The 15,171-nt window shown below is 39.3% G+C and overlaps 1 protein-coding gene across 3 annotated transcripts in view; it reads left to right on the top strand.

Moving 5' to 3' along the window:
• Window positions 1–5,010: 5,010 nt before the first annotated feature.
• Window positions 5,011–15,171, top strand: part of LOC114668869 (twinfilin-2) — a 53,050-nt gene continuing 42,889 nt past the window's right edge. Inside the window, exon 1 of one of the 3 annotated variants that reach the window (XM_051921363.1) lies at window positions 5,011–5,189. In XM_051921363.1, the coding sequence (XP_051777323.1) occupies window positions 5,165–5,189 (25 nt within the window). In that variant the 5' untranslated portion in view covers window positions 5,011–5,164. The remainder of the gene's footprint in view (window positions 5,190–15,171) is intronic. The other 2 variants (XM_051921364.1, XM_028824863.2) reach the window with 2 other exon arrangements.

Genomic DNA, 15,171 nt, shown 5'->3' with positions numbered 1-15,171 from the left:
TCTTTGTCTCATCAGACCAGAGAATTTTCTTTCTCATGGTCTGAGAATCCTTCGGGTGCCTTTTGGCAAAGTCCAGGTGGGCTGCCATGTGCCTTTTACTAAGGAGTGGCTTCCGTCTGGCCACTCTACCATACAGGCCTGATTGGTGGCTTGCTGCAGAGATGGTGGTCCTTCTGGAAGGTTCTCCTCTCTCCACAGAGGACCTCTGGAGCTCTGACAGAGTGACCATCGGGTTCTTGGTCACCTCCCTGACTAAGGCCCTTCTCCCCTGATCGCTCAGTTTAGATGGCCGGCCAGCTCTAGGAAGAGTCCTGGTGGTTTCAAACTTCTTCCACTTACGGATGATGGAGTCCACTGTGCTCATTGGGACCATCAAAGCAGCAGAAATTTTTCTGTAACCTTCCCCAGATTTGTGCCTCGAGACAATCCTGTCTCGGAGGTCTACAGACAATTCCTTTGACTTCATGCTTGGTTTGTGCTCTGACATGAACTGTCAACTGTAGGACCTTATATAGACTGGTGTGTGCCTTTCCAAATCATGTCCAACCAACTGAATTTACCACAGGTGGACTCCAATTAAGCTGCAGAAACATCTCAAGGATGATCAGGGGAAACAGGATGGACCTGAGCTCAATTTTGAGCTTCATGGCAAAGGCTGTGAATACTTATGTACATGTGCTTTCTCAATTTTTTTATTTTTAATAAATTTGCAACAATCTCAAGTAAACTTTTTTCACGTTGTCATTATGGGGTGTTGTGTGTAGAATTCTGAGGAAAAAAATGAATTTAATCCATTTTGGAATAAGGCTGTAACATAACAAAATGTGGAAAAAGTGATGCGCTGTATATACTTGCATTTATGGGAAAGGCAACAAAATGCCATTCAACTTGGCAAGTTTTTTCTTACTGCTTTAGGAAAAAAAAATATTTAATGAAAATGGACAGTAAATGTGGCACTAAGTTAAGATTCTTAACTGCCGGCTCTTTAATGAGAAAGTAAAAGTATGGGCTTGTGTGCGCCTGTTTGCCCCACTTGCCTGAGAATTTGTTGATGAGATTCCAGCCCGGAGGTCAAGGCTTCCCACACCGTGCTCATGGGATCTCTTGGTATCTCCTCAAATGTCATCAGTATGTCTAGGTCATGGTTCAAGGTTGAAACTGAAATATTTGACATGGATTGTGCATAGAACAATCGGTCTGATTTACTGTCCACAAACATTTAAATTTCAGCTACTGAATTAATGGATTGATTTTTTTTTCCAATGTTTCAAGTCAGTTTCTCCCCTCAGACTCAGAGAATACATCTGTTGGCTAATAACGGTCTACACATTAAAAAAACATAGAAGGTAGTATATACAGGGTGGATGCATATACTGTAATAGCTTGATGTTTGTCTTATTCGTCCTGTTTCTGTAAGAGGCATAACAGGAATCTAATTCAAATGCTTAGCCAATAATGCACTTGTTCCTTTCCAAGCTGTTTCACCTCAGATACAAGATTTTGTAATAAATGTGACTATAACGCTTTTTGCAGTATAGGTGTGCAAAACAGTTCTGATATTAAAGTATTGTTGTTTGAAAGCATTTTGAATGGCAGAGACAGCTTCATACCAATGCACTAAAAGATGCAGAAAATAAGACTTAATAGAAGGACTTCTGCTGGGCTGGCAATAAAGATTGCTTGATTCTTGCACAGGGGTTGAACACGCACAAAAAACGGATGGAGAATATTATACAAGTGGGAAATAATATAATGGGAGAATAACCAGATTACAACAACATTATACACACATCCTCGAACTGTAAGAGCCAACCTAGTTCTCGTGCATTGTTTACATTACAACGATTCTACTATAACCATATTATATATATATATATAATACATATTATATTCAATAGCCATCTACTCAAAGCACCGTGATGTTCCAGCATTGATGGATTAAAAGCCAGAAGTCTGCATGACCATCATCATCAAGTCCTTCCGTGAGAACGTTAAACACAAAGAGGACTATTTCATTTTTGTTAGGTAGAATGCCCAGAGGGGACTGGGCGGTCTCGTGGCCTGGAACCCCTGCAGATTTTATTTTTTTCTCCAGCCGTCTGGAATTTTTTTTTTGTTTTTTCTGTCCTCCCTGGCCATCGGACCTTACTCTTATTCTATGTTAGCTAATGTTGTCTTATTTTAAATTTCTTACTTTGTGTTTTATTTTTCTTTTCTTCATTATGTAAAGCACTTTGAGCTACTTTTTTGTATGAACATGTGCTATATAAATAAATGTTGTTGATTCTAAATCATGTTAGAACAGAAGGTTAAATCCTCACACTCTGAGAACTGGACCTATGTTAATAATTTCCAGTTTCTCCAATACAAAAAGAGAAACGTTTGGAAAAAAATACCCTTTACTGTTCATATAGTGTATGAAATAATGAACTGTAACTATCGCCTGGAGATGATTTGAGGATTGTCTCTACAAGAAGAAACTTATAGGTTGTTTTTTTGTGCAATACCAGTGTTGGCCACAGGATGGTGCGCAAAACTCAAATTTATTTCCGATTGTGCCACGCTTGCGTTCCTTGCTCATTTGTGTAGTTTCTTCCTTTTTGAGACATTTCACTTTCTATTGGCTCCTTTAGGTTAGGGCTGCTTCAATAAACCATGCACAGAAATATAAAATGGTCATTTTATATTCACAAAGTCCAAATAATACGAATCTTTGCAGACTTCTATAATGTACCAAAGCCACAGGTAGAGACAAAAATGCAGGTTATGCCTCAATAATTACATTTACTTTCGCGTGAGGAAAATTTGATTTTTCAATAGCATTTACTGAGAAACCTCGAAATAATGCAAGACTACATAAATAAGTATATAGCAATGAACATTAATATTTACACTTCTTGTATTGAGTTTAAACATTACATATCAAAAGTAAACCAACATTAAACACGTGACTAATGATTGGCAATAATTATTATTGAATAGTTATGATTAAAATGTGTGGATGTCTGTTAAAGTAATACTTGTTAAAACTATTGATATCAATTGGGATGACGGAGTAATTGCTTTTTATCCTTGGAACCTTGAACCTGTGGCCTGTTGGCAACGATCTGGACTGTGAATGTAGCGGGAGAGTTCTATCCCAGAGAATACATTCTGCTTTCAGCCAATACCAATTAAACAGATTTGCCCCTTGACACTTGTTATTTTGATGATCCATTTTACAATGGTGTTCCTTCTTGCTAACATTATAATTTCCAAAACAAAAGTTAAGGCACTAAATGCAAGAATGATACAAGACTGCTTCCTCGGACAGTAGAGGCGTAGTGTAATAGAACACGTGATCCCAGGAAAAACACTTAAAAAACCCAGGAAGCCAGACTTATACTTTGTTGTCAGATGTTCATAATTGGACAGTGACCCAGCGACCACAAAATTCTGGAGCTCCGAGGCGGAAGCGCCAAACAGTACTCCATCCTTTTATGGCTCAGCCTGTAACAATTACATGTCATCATCGCCTTCTATGGATATAGCAAAGACGGCCGCACTCGAGAAAGCAGGAGCTCCCACGATGTGGTCATCAGTTCAGCCTCCGAGGTTTTAATCCCAGAATTTTATTTGGCATTAAAAAAAAACAATCTAGGACACATACAATTACAAATAAAATAAAAATTAAAAACTTTAAATACGCATAAATCTGGCTCATTCTATTTTTTTTTTAATTTAAAAATGCTTATAACACAATGCTCAGATTAAAGTTTTATTGTGACATTCAATTCTCAACTCTGGCTATGAAACATTTGGAGAATCACTTTAGTCGATAAGGCGTGAGACTTCAATAACAGGATAAATACTCCGCAAGTGAGTATCCAAAAAACGCAAAATGTACTTTTTATTTTGTGGCCAAAATTATAAATCAAACCTTTGCATTCTGTACTGTACTTCTGTTGAACTTTGTTATTTTAAAATGATGTTAAATATACAGTACAGGCTCGTACACGTTTCCATGGATAAGCTAGCCAGCTTGCACTGCCACCTCCGTTACTCTCGCAGCCGGTTATTTCTCTCTCAGATGACTGGGTAGGCTAGAAAATAATTGACCTATGCTCCTCCCACATTCCAAAAGCTTTACCAAGCAAGCCCCCTCCCCGAAAAACTGGACACGAATAATTACCTAACATGATGGACGAAACGGCTCCTTGTATACACAGAGTGCAGCCGCTTGTGCAGTTGCTGTTTGCTTCCAGCTCAACAGTTTTCAGTTAGGCTCCTTCGTCTCGCGACTCTGTCCTTAACTAAGCGGATTCAGAGAACAGCCGACTGACAGGGCAGCGATATGGATTGGCTAGCAGCTCGCTGTCGTTTAGGTCTCGTAAGCTGCCTCTCATAGCTGATTGGCTGTCTAGAAGTTGATTGACGGGAGCTCGTTTCTTATTTGGATGCTCCTTCGCCTAACTTTGTAATTAAGAAAGCAGTATGTTCACGTTGTAATTTACAAAATAGATGCCTTTAAATGAGATGTTGATGATGATGGATAATTTTGCTGTTGTCAATAAGTAGGACTCTTTGTTATCATTTTGGTTAACGACAGTTCTCAATGATTTAATGTCCAAATAAAACATGCTAATAAAAGATGAGTATTCATGGTAGATATATTGATTGCTACATACTTTATGAACAAGTAATGTAAATGTAATAGTTCATCCCAAAACTATAAACAGCGAAGGTCTAATTTGAAAGAATTGAGAAAGATTTCGACTCTCTGAAACATAATGTATTCGAAAATGCTTTCGCATGTAGATGCAGAATTAAAAATAAAGATTCTTATAGGAATTATTTTTCGATGCAGGAGTTATATTCTGTCTTTATTTTAATACTGATTTGAATAATTAATAGATCAGTCTTTTAAAATCGTCTTGATGGTTATAAACGAACTTCTTTAAGTACATGCTTTTGAAAATACGCCCTCTTTCTCTCCCGCCGACGTTCCAGTGACGTAACACACGCGGAAGTGAGGCTCGGGCGGGCCGCTTCCTGATGCCGAGGTGCTAGACTGGATAGCAGTAAGCAGAACTGGGGTGTTACAGAAAGAAGGCAGATCTGCACGCCAGGGCCACTACGAATAGACGCACAACGGCTTAAGTGAGGCAAAGACATCACCGCTGCAATGTCGCACCAGACCGGGATCCACGGTAAGAGACGTATGCATGAAAGATGGGGTCGCCCCAACTTCGGCATCTTAGCTTGACAATCGATAGCAGCCCCCGAGGCTCAAAGCTAGGGCCTCACTTATAGTAAGGCGTGTAAAAGTCATTATAAGGTGTGGCCTTACGGGGGCCGGGAAGCGAAAATGTAAAAAAGTGAGGACTAGGAGGCGGTAGGGCAGGCTGTTTTAAATGGAATGCTGGTGTGTACATGTTAGTGTGATGGGGAGTGTAGACATGTTTATAGAAAGAAGAGGATTACTAAATACACAAGTACATGCAGGGCGCTGAGGCTTAAACAAGAACTGTATGGTAAAAAATGTTGACTGAATTTGTGCTCTAAAGATGAACAATTTGTGTTTTACTGAAGCCGATTTCAGATATTTGTGTAATAGAGGTAATGTTGGAATATGAACCTGGAACCCCACAGATGGTTAAATAGGCATGTGGTTAATACAGTGAATGAATGCTAGCAGATATTATGTTCTGTGATGTGCACTGATGTATAGGTCGGTGGTGGCTCATTAGGGGAGAATGGTCACTTTATGGAACAGAATTGGTTATATTGTAATCCTAGACTCAAATGATTATTTCTGTGTTTTGAATTTCACAGGACATATGGATGTAACTTTAGGGGTATTATAATATTAACATAAAAATTTGTCCATGATTGCTGATTATATTGGATTACCAGAAAGAACACAACATCCTCTTTGCTGCATATATGCTTTGTATTCCTAATATAACACATCTTAACATCATGAAAGAGCAAATAAGGGAATTATCATGTAGTTACTTGAAGTACTACAGCAAGAGTTCCCATCAAGTGCATGCAAAGACCCCCTGCCCCCAAATGCCTGTATATTCAGGAATCCATTGGAACTGATTATCTTATACCAGAGATCACTGTTAGACCTTTCAGCAAGGAAAAGTAAAATTATGATCCAGAACCCTGATTTTTACTGTCTGTCTAATCCTGCCAACTGCACAAAGTCTATCTATCTATCTATCTATCTATCTATCTATCTATCTATCTATCTATCTATCTATCTATCTATCTATCTATCTATCTATCTATCTATCTATGTTTACACCGCATACAAAACATGTAGTTGAAAGTGCTTTACAAGATAATGATGTTAAAGAAAAAAGTCCTGTATGTGTTAAGGTCTCCCAGTAATAAAAACAAAACAATAATAATGTCCTTTTGCTTTGTAGGTGATGCAAGATTTTGAAAATTATAGCAATAACTTCCATTTGGATCACTTGTTTTGATATATCTTTTGTTAATAGTGACGTTTTTCTTGGCAGAATCGGAAGATTAGAGCGCTGTTCTAGTCTACTCAGATTTCTGACTTTGAACTTGAATTGAGTTGGGAAAAATTTAATTCAGCAGTTGCTGTTGATACAAGCAATTTGGCTGTAATTTTTCAGCAACTGTCGCAGAGTTGGAAACTTTAAATTAGCATTATACCCATTGAACATACCCAGCATTGCTTAGGCTCTAATCTTTGTGCAGGCGTATGCAGAATAAAAGACACTCAATTCTGTCAGTAGACCCGACCCAACTGAGTATTCATGGTGCTTCCAAAATCAGTCCCACTCTTTTCTGCTTCAGGTTTAGCAGACCCAAATACAGAAATGGAGACTCGCTTTAACAAGCATCTGTGGTGTTTTTGTGACTCTTTACTTGCTTATAATATGCATAAATAACAGGCAGAAAGTCCTGTGCATTGTGAAAACGTTATTTCATAAGTCTGTACAGTAATGCTGAAAAGTGAGGAGCTGATAACTGAAACAAGCCAAATGGAAAAAAAAAGCTAGCATTTTTAGCAAAATAAATATGAGCAGCTTGTGTGAGATTCTACATTATAATGTAATACAAGTCAACATGACCAGCACACAGATACCATTACATTTTCTCTAGAATTAAAAGCAGTTATTATCAACATTTATATTTTCTTTATGGAATAGTATGAAGTAGCCTACCAAGCTTTAACAAGGCTTTCTACGTATTGCTGATTTTTCTCTGTTTCTGACAATAGAAGTAGGTGACTGGTCAGCAAGGCACTTGGAGGAATAGCTAGAAAGGGGCAGGGGTCTGAGCCACTGTAGTCACGTCCCAGTTTATGTTTGTAATTTACTAATTTGTGTTTCATTTAACTATTTACATTGGTTGACTGTTTTGTATTTGGAAGCTGGTGTAGTTCTCCAAGAGACTGGATGGATAGCAATAAATGTCCTGCAAAACAACCATACATGTGTGCCGATTAAATATTGCCCATGGGTCCTGATAGAGCAACGGTTAGCCCTAGGAAAGTACAGTATATTATGTGATCCTAAGTTGTGGGGTTTGCAGTAAATATTAATTATTCATGTCTTTTTCATGTTTTGGTGAATGTAGATGCATTCATTATACTTCACTGTGTATTTGAAAGCGTGTTTCCAATCAACAATATTAAACTGTGTCCATTTGTGTAATCTTGCAGAAGTTATATTTTGTTCCCTAACTGCCGCCAGTCCCTGTTCTTCATTCTCTTTGCTTCTTTCTGGACTGTAAAAATGTAATTAATTATCATGCAGTAGTAGACGGTTGCATTCTGATAAATAAGGAAGTGAGAGCTATGTTGGTTTAAGCATAATTGGAGTAAGCCAGTTTGAGAATGAAATGTTAAAACACTTCAACTTCATTATTGTGCTTTCTAGTTGAATCCTTTAGTTTGGCATGATCAATTGTAAAATGATTTTTTTTTTCTCTCCAGAGCTTTTAATGAGAAAAAATATAACAGTTTAGCAGTAATAGTTCATCAGTTCTTGATACTCCTTTTGATATGCAGTAGCTACATTTGAAAACTAGTATTTTGATTGAAGCCTGCAGCATTTATGTAAACATGATGCAAGCTTAAACGCATTGTAAACAGATTTATTCAGGTATGCTTAGTAGAGGATGTGAAATTAAATAAATCCATGGATACTAATTGTGGATGCAGTTGTGGCTGGCAGTAATTAGAGTTTTTGCCAAATTCCTTTTAGTTATATGTGCAATTTGAATCTAGTCCATTGTAATTAATTATTACATTAAGCATAAATGTAAAAATGAAAGCAGAAATTGAAATTAAGTGTGTGATGAAGTACAGTGGCACCTGTAATGGGTTGTAAAAAGCCCTGAGACTTTAAACAATCTTTTTTTGTCATTTAAAAATACCACAGTTGGCAACTATGCAGCAATTTTTAATAACTTGCTTAGCCCATGAAGAGCGAATTAAAACAAAAAATGGCTTTCAAAGCCCATTTATTATTTTGTTTTCCAAAATGTCTTCTTCCTATACTGGGTCCCTAAGGGCTAGTGTCAATACTGAATGGATTTGGTGTGAGAACTCAAACAGATTTGGACAGAACAACAGCTCGTTACTGTGTATTATTGCATATGTCCACCACTGGATCATTGTAGAGCTGCCATTCTTCCTAAGCTGTACACGATTGGTCATCTTTGGTAGGTAGAATACCAAGATGTACCCACCAGGATAAAGAAAGAATGTGTGCAGTCTGGATTTTGAACCCAGGACTCTTGAGTCATGAGATGGCAATGCAGTTGATTTGTTGACTTCCCATAAATACATTCTGACTTCTTGTTTTATAATACAGTAATATATTCCAGGAATTGATATCCTACATCTTAAAAATTAATATGAGACTCTGAAGTTTGTCAATTCTTTCCATTCATTTTTGTCAAGCAGTCTTTCCATTACACAATAGCAGAGAACTGGAGTTTAATCTAGCACTATAAGGCACACAGAAGATTCAGGAAGATATTTTAAGAAGATATGCTGCCAACAGAAAGAGAACTAATGATATCATTACATTTTTAGCTAACCAAGGATATAATTTGCAAGTATACATTAAAGCAGTATTTGGATGAATTACATGCTGCACTGCATATTAACTCATGTACATATTACAATGCCAGGTTTCCCACAGATTAGTCAAAGGAAAAAAAATCTAGAAAAAGATTAAGTCCACTGTACGACTGCATAAACAAAAACAGACCGTTTTTTATTTTTTAACCAGAATTTGAAATCTTAAATTTTAATAGGAGATCAAAGGACTTGCCTTTTTCCCCAAAACAGACTACCATCACCACCACCCGTACTTAACAAGCCAAGAAACAAATGTGTAATCTCTATTTTATAAATATGTGCACTCTGCCTTCTACTTTATTAGCTACACCTGTCTAGTGTGGGTTAGGACCCTTTTTGCATTCACAGCAGCCTGCATCCTTTGAGACATGGATTCAACAATTTACTGCAAACATTTCTTTGGGAGTTTGTTCCATACTGACCCAATGGTGTACAGTAATGGAGTTCCTGCAGATTTTTCGGCTGTATATTTTATACTGTGATTCTAGTGTTTCACCTTGTCCCTAAGGTGTTCTGTTGGATTGAGATCTTGAGATTGTGCTTGCTACAGCCCTGTCTTCCTGGCCTTAGCTGTTACATACAGAACCTGGCGTAAGCCCACTGCTGTAGCCCAGCCGCTTCAGGGTCTGACACTGTGCAGTTAGAGATGTCTTCCTGTGCACTACTTTTGTGAAGTGCTGTTTGAGTTCTTGTTGCTTTTTATTATCACCAACATACAGTGGTGTGAAAAACTATTTGCCCCCTTCCTGATTTCTTATTCTTTTGCATGTTTGTCACACAAAATGTTTCTGATCATCAAACACATTTAACCATTAGTCAAATATAACACAAGTAAACACAAAATGCAGTTTTTAAATGATGGTTTTTATTATTTAGGGAGAAAAAAAATCCAAACCTACATGGCCCTGTGTGAAAAAGTAGTTGCCCCCTGAACCTAATAACTGGTTGGGCCACCCTTAGCAGCAATAACTGCAATCAAGCGTTTGCGATAACTTGCAATGAGTCTTTTACAGCGCTCTGGAGGAATTTTGGCCCACTCATCTTTGCAAAATTGTTGTAATTCAGCTTTATTTGAGGGTTTTCTAGCATGAACCGCCTTTTTAAGGTCATGCCATAGCATCTCAATTGGATTCAGGTCAGGACTTTGACTAGGCCACTCCAAAGTCTTCATTTTGTTTTTCTTCAGCCATTCAGAGGTGGATTTGCAGGTGTGTTTTGGGTCATTGTCCTGTTGCAGCACCCAAGATCGCTTCAGCTTGAGTTGACGAACAGATGGCCGGACATTCTCCTTCAGGATTTTTTGGTAGACAGTAGAATTCATGGTTCCATCTATCACAGCAAGCCTTCCAGGTCCTGAAGCAGCAAAACAACCCCAGACCATCACACTACCACCACCATATTTTACTGTTGGTATGATGTTCTTTTTCTGAAATGCTGTGTTCCTTTTACGCCAGATGTAACGGGACATTTGCCTTCCAAAAAGTTCAACTTTTGTCTCATCAGTCCACAAGGTATTTTCCCAAAAGTCTTGGCAATCATTGAGATGTTTCTTAGCAAAATTGAGACGAGCCCTAATGTTCTTTTTGCTTAACAGTGGTTTGCGTCTTGGAAATCTGCCATGCAGGCCGTTTTTGCCCAGTCTCTTTCTTATGGTGGAGTCGTGAACACTGACCTTAATTGAGGCAAGTGAGGCCTGCAGTTCTTTAGACGTTGTCCTGGGGTCTTTTGTGACCTCTCGGATGAGTCGTCTCTGCGCTCTTGGGGTAATTTTGGTCGGCCGGCCACTCCTGGGAAGGTTCACCACTGTTCCATGTTTTTGCCATTTGTGGATAATGGCTCTCACTGTGGTTCGCTGGAGTCCCAAAGCTTTAGAAATGGCTTTATAACCTTTACCAGACTGATAGATCTCAATTACTTCTGTTCTCATTTGTTCCTGAATTTCTTTGGATCTTGGCATGATGTCTAGCTTTTGAGGTGCTTTTGGTCTACTTCTCTGTGTCAGGCAGCTCCTATTTAAGTGATTTCTTGATTGAAACAGGCGTGGCAGTAAGCAGGCCTGGGGGTGGCTACGGAAATTGAACTCAGGTGTGATACACCACAGTTAGGTTATTTTTTAACAAGGGGGCAATTACTTTTTCACACAGGGCCATGTAGGTTTGGATTTTTTTTCTCCCTAAATAATAAACACCATCATTTAAAAACTGCATTTTGTGTTTACTTGTGTTCTATTTGACTAATGGTTAAATGTGTTTGATGATCAGAAACATTTTGTGTGACAAACATGCAAAAGAATAAGAAATCAGGAAGGGGGCAAATAGTTTTTCACACCACTGTATCTGGCCATTCTCTGCTATGTGTACCTGGAGGGCAGCTCTTTCTGAGATGATGAAACCACCATGTTTAGCATCAAAAATAAAAGTGTTATTGATTACATGTTCTGCCCATTCAAATGTATGACAACTAAAGCTCTTGAGCATTTCTGCATAGCCGCTTACGGCAGTTGACTGGTTTGTTAATGAACGGGTGTGTGTTGTCTAAAAATTGGCACTGATTATATGTTAGTTTTTCCAGAATCGGAGAATAAGAACAATTATTAAACATTACATGTACAAAAGCAAAGTAGGGTAGTGTAGTGTAGTGTAGTCCATTACATTATTATTGAAAATATTCTTGAAATGACTCTATGGACCCTCCTTTCGCTATAGCAGGTCGAATGGTATGCCGATGCCCAGTCTGTCACTGCATTCTATGAAAGTGACAAAGGCTTTTTATCTGAGGTTTTGATAATCTGTTTATTTATTTATATATAATATAATATAATATAATAATATAGATAGATAGATAGATACTTTATTAATCCCCAAGGGGAAATTCACATACTCCAGCAGTAGCATACTGATAAAAACAATATTAATTAAAGAGTGATAAAAATACAGTGCAAGGTGGAGAATGCGAGGCAGGTATAACAGACAATAACATTGTGTAATGTTACCGTTTACCCCCCGGTGGAATTGAAGAGTCGCATAGTGTGTTGGAGGAACGATCTCCTCAGTCTGTCAGTGGAGCAGGACAGTGACAGCAGTCTGTCGCTGATGCTGCTCCTCTGTCTGGAGATGATCCTGTTCAGTGGAATGCAGTGGATTCTCCATGATTGACAGGAGCCTGGTCAGCGCCTGTCGCTCCGTCACAGATGTCAAACTGTCCAGCTCCGTGCGTGAGGCGTCCTTCTTCTTTATGCTGCCTCCCCAGCACACCACCGCATAGAAGAGGGCGCTCGCCACAACCGTCTGATAGAACATCTGCAGTATCTTATTGCAGATGTTGAAGGACGCCAGCCTTCTAAGGAAGTATAGTCGGCTCTGTCCTCTCTTGCACAGAGCATCAGTATTGGCAGTCCAGTCCAGTTTATCATCCAGCTGCACTCCCAGGTATTTATAGGTCTGTAGCATCTGCACACAGTCACCTCTGATAATCACGGAGCCCGTGAGGTGCCTGGGCCTCCTGAAATCCACCACCAGCTCGTTGGTTTTGCTGGTGTTCGGTTGTAGGTGGTTTGAGTCGCACCATTTAACAAAGTCCTTGATTGGGTTCCTATACTCCACCTCCTGCCCACTTCTGATGCAGCCTATGATAGCAGTGTCGTCAGCGAACTTTTGCACGTGGCAGGACTCCAAGTTGTATTGGAAGTCCGATGTATATAGGCTGAACAGGACTGGAGAAAGCGCTCCTGTGCTGCTGACCACAATGTCAAACCTGCAGTTTCCGAGACGCTCATTCTGAGGTCTCTCTGTAAGATAGTTCACAATCCATGCCACCAGGTATGAATCTACTCCCATCTCTGTCAGCTTGTCCCTAAGGAGCAGAGGTTGGATGGTGTTGAAGGCACTGGGGAAGTCCAGAAACATAATTCTTACTGCACTACTGCCTCTGTCCAAGTGGGAGAGTGATCGGTGTAGCATATAGATGATGGCATCCTCCACTCCCACCTTCTCCTGGTATGCGAACTGCAGAGGGTCAAGGGCGTGGTGAAGCAGCAGCTGCTCCATGGTCTTCAACACATGTGACGTCAGGGTGACAGGCCTGAAGTCATTCATCTCACCAGGATATGATACCTTTGGGACTGGGGTGATGCAAGATGTTTTCCAAAGCCTCGGGACTCTCCCCTGTTCCAGGCTCAGGTTGAAGATGCACTGTAGAGGACTCCCCAGCTCCAATGCACAGGCCTTCAACAGTCGTGGCGATACTCCATCTGGACCCACTGCTCTCTGCTTACCTGGGCTGTTGTAATTGTGGGTGGGGGAAAACTCTCTCCTATGCTAGTATCAGCAGAAGGATGGGTGGAGGATGCAGTACTCTGAGGTGAGAGTGAGAGTGGAGAGTGGGTTAGGGTGGTCAAACCTGCTAATAAAGTTGTTCATCAGGTTTGCTTTCTCCCTGTCTCTCTCGATGGAGGCACCCCGCTTTGAGCTGCAGCCATTGATGATCTTCATCTCATCTCACACTTCCTTCATGCTATTATTCTGCAACTTTTGCTCCAGTTTTCTCCTGTACTGCTCCTTCGACGCCCTGAGCTGGAATCAGAGTTCCTTCTGCACACGCTTGAGCTCATGCTGATCACCACCTTTAAAAGCCCTTTTCTTCTGGTTCAAAAGGCACGTGATGTCACTTGTAATCCATGGCTTGTTGTTAGCATAGCAGCATACTGTTCTTACTGGAACTAAAATGTCCATACAGAAGTTGATGTAGTCAGTAGTGCAGTCAACAACCTCCTCAATGTTCTCACTATGTGTGTATATGTATATGTATGTGTATATATACAACTGTATGTACTGTATATAATGTGTGTGCATATTCATAAAAATGTGTATTTCCTGTGTGTGTGTAAACTACCATTATATGTGTCCTAAGTATGTTCCTCCCTTACACCTAATGTTGCCAAAGTATACTGTGGACCCAGAGGCCTAGAAGTGGATTAAGTAGGTATATTTTTTAGGTTCGGTATATTTTGGCAGCTCTGCTTTAATGCTCTGAAGTCAAGAGGCAATGATTAGTTTTTGATACATTTGTACATCATTAAAAAAAAATAGCTCCTTTCCCTATATTAATCCATATCTGTGTTTATTAGTTTTAAATCACCTTTGAATAGTCTTCTTTACAACATTATTAATCACAAGCTCCAGATTTTGTGTTCTCCAGTAGTGGCTGCACCCCACTCCTCCCACCCATGAACACTACACAGTGTCATAATGCATATACACATAGAAATGCTCTCTGATTAAAAGGTTAATTTAGAGTTTAGTGGTTAGAAGGAAAGTTTAAGGTCTGAGGAAATCTAATGCAAACAATGAAAAAAACTTGAAGCCCAAGCAGACATCGTCTGAGCTTCGACAGGTGGCATTGCAGCAGCTCCTCTAGTCACTTTGTGGAAATTTGTTGTTTAACCTCCATTTGCCTTTGTTGCAATGAATTAAAAGGCAAGCATTATACTGCAAGTAATGGCCTGCACAGTATTGCACAACATTCATATCTGTGCCGTGTCAGGTCTATCTGCAGGAACTCGGCTACATTCTTTAATGTTTTTAAAAGTATACATGTCACATGTTTACCACAGTGTCCTAACATCTGGTTGGAGAGACTAAAGGTATAACTTATTTTTATATCTGACAGGTTTGCCTTTGTGAAATTGTTCTCTTTCGTCATATTTGTATTTGTTTCTGAGTAGTAAATAACTAAATAAAGCACAAGAACAGAAGGGATTCAAAGTCTATTTACCTCAAACCATGTATACCTAGTCTTTGGAAACTGTTTGTATGAGAGGAGTTGTAAAATGAATATGCATCCCATGGTTGTTGCCTTATTAACTAACCTAGGAACAGCTAATTTAGTTTGGAATAGCATGTACAACTCGCTGTTTATATTAATACCATACAGCTTCTCATGTGATGAGAAATATTATTATCCCTGAGCGTGCATACTTAGGTCAATACAGAAAAAACAAGTTAGCATTATTGTTGCCTTACTGACATCCTGTATTTTTGTCTCTGTGCCCTTGT

This window comes from Erpetoichthys calabaricus, chromosome 18, assembly GCF_900747795.2.
Source record: "Erpetoichthys calabaricus chromosome 18, fErpCal1.3, whole genome shotgun sequence".
NCBI classification, from domain to species: Eukaryota; Metazoa; Chordata; class Cladistia; order Polypteriformes; family Polypteridae; genus Erpetoichthys; species Erpetoichthys calabaricus.
This window is presented reverse-complemented; position numbering and strand designations above follow the sequence as displayed.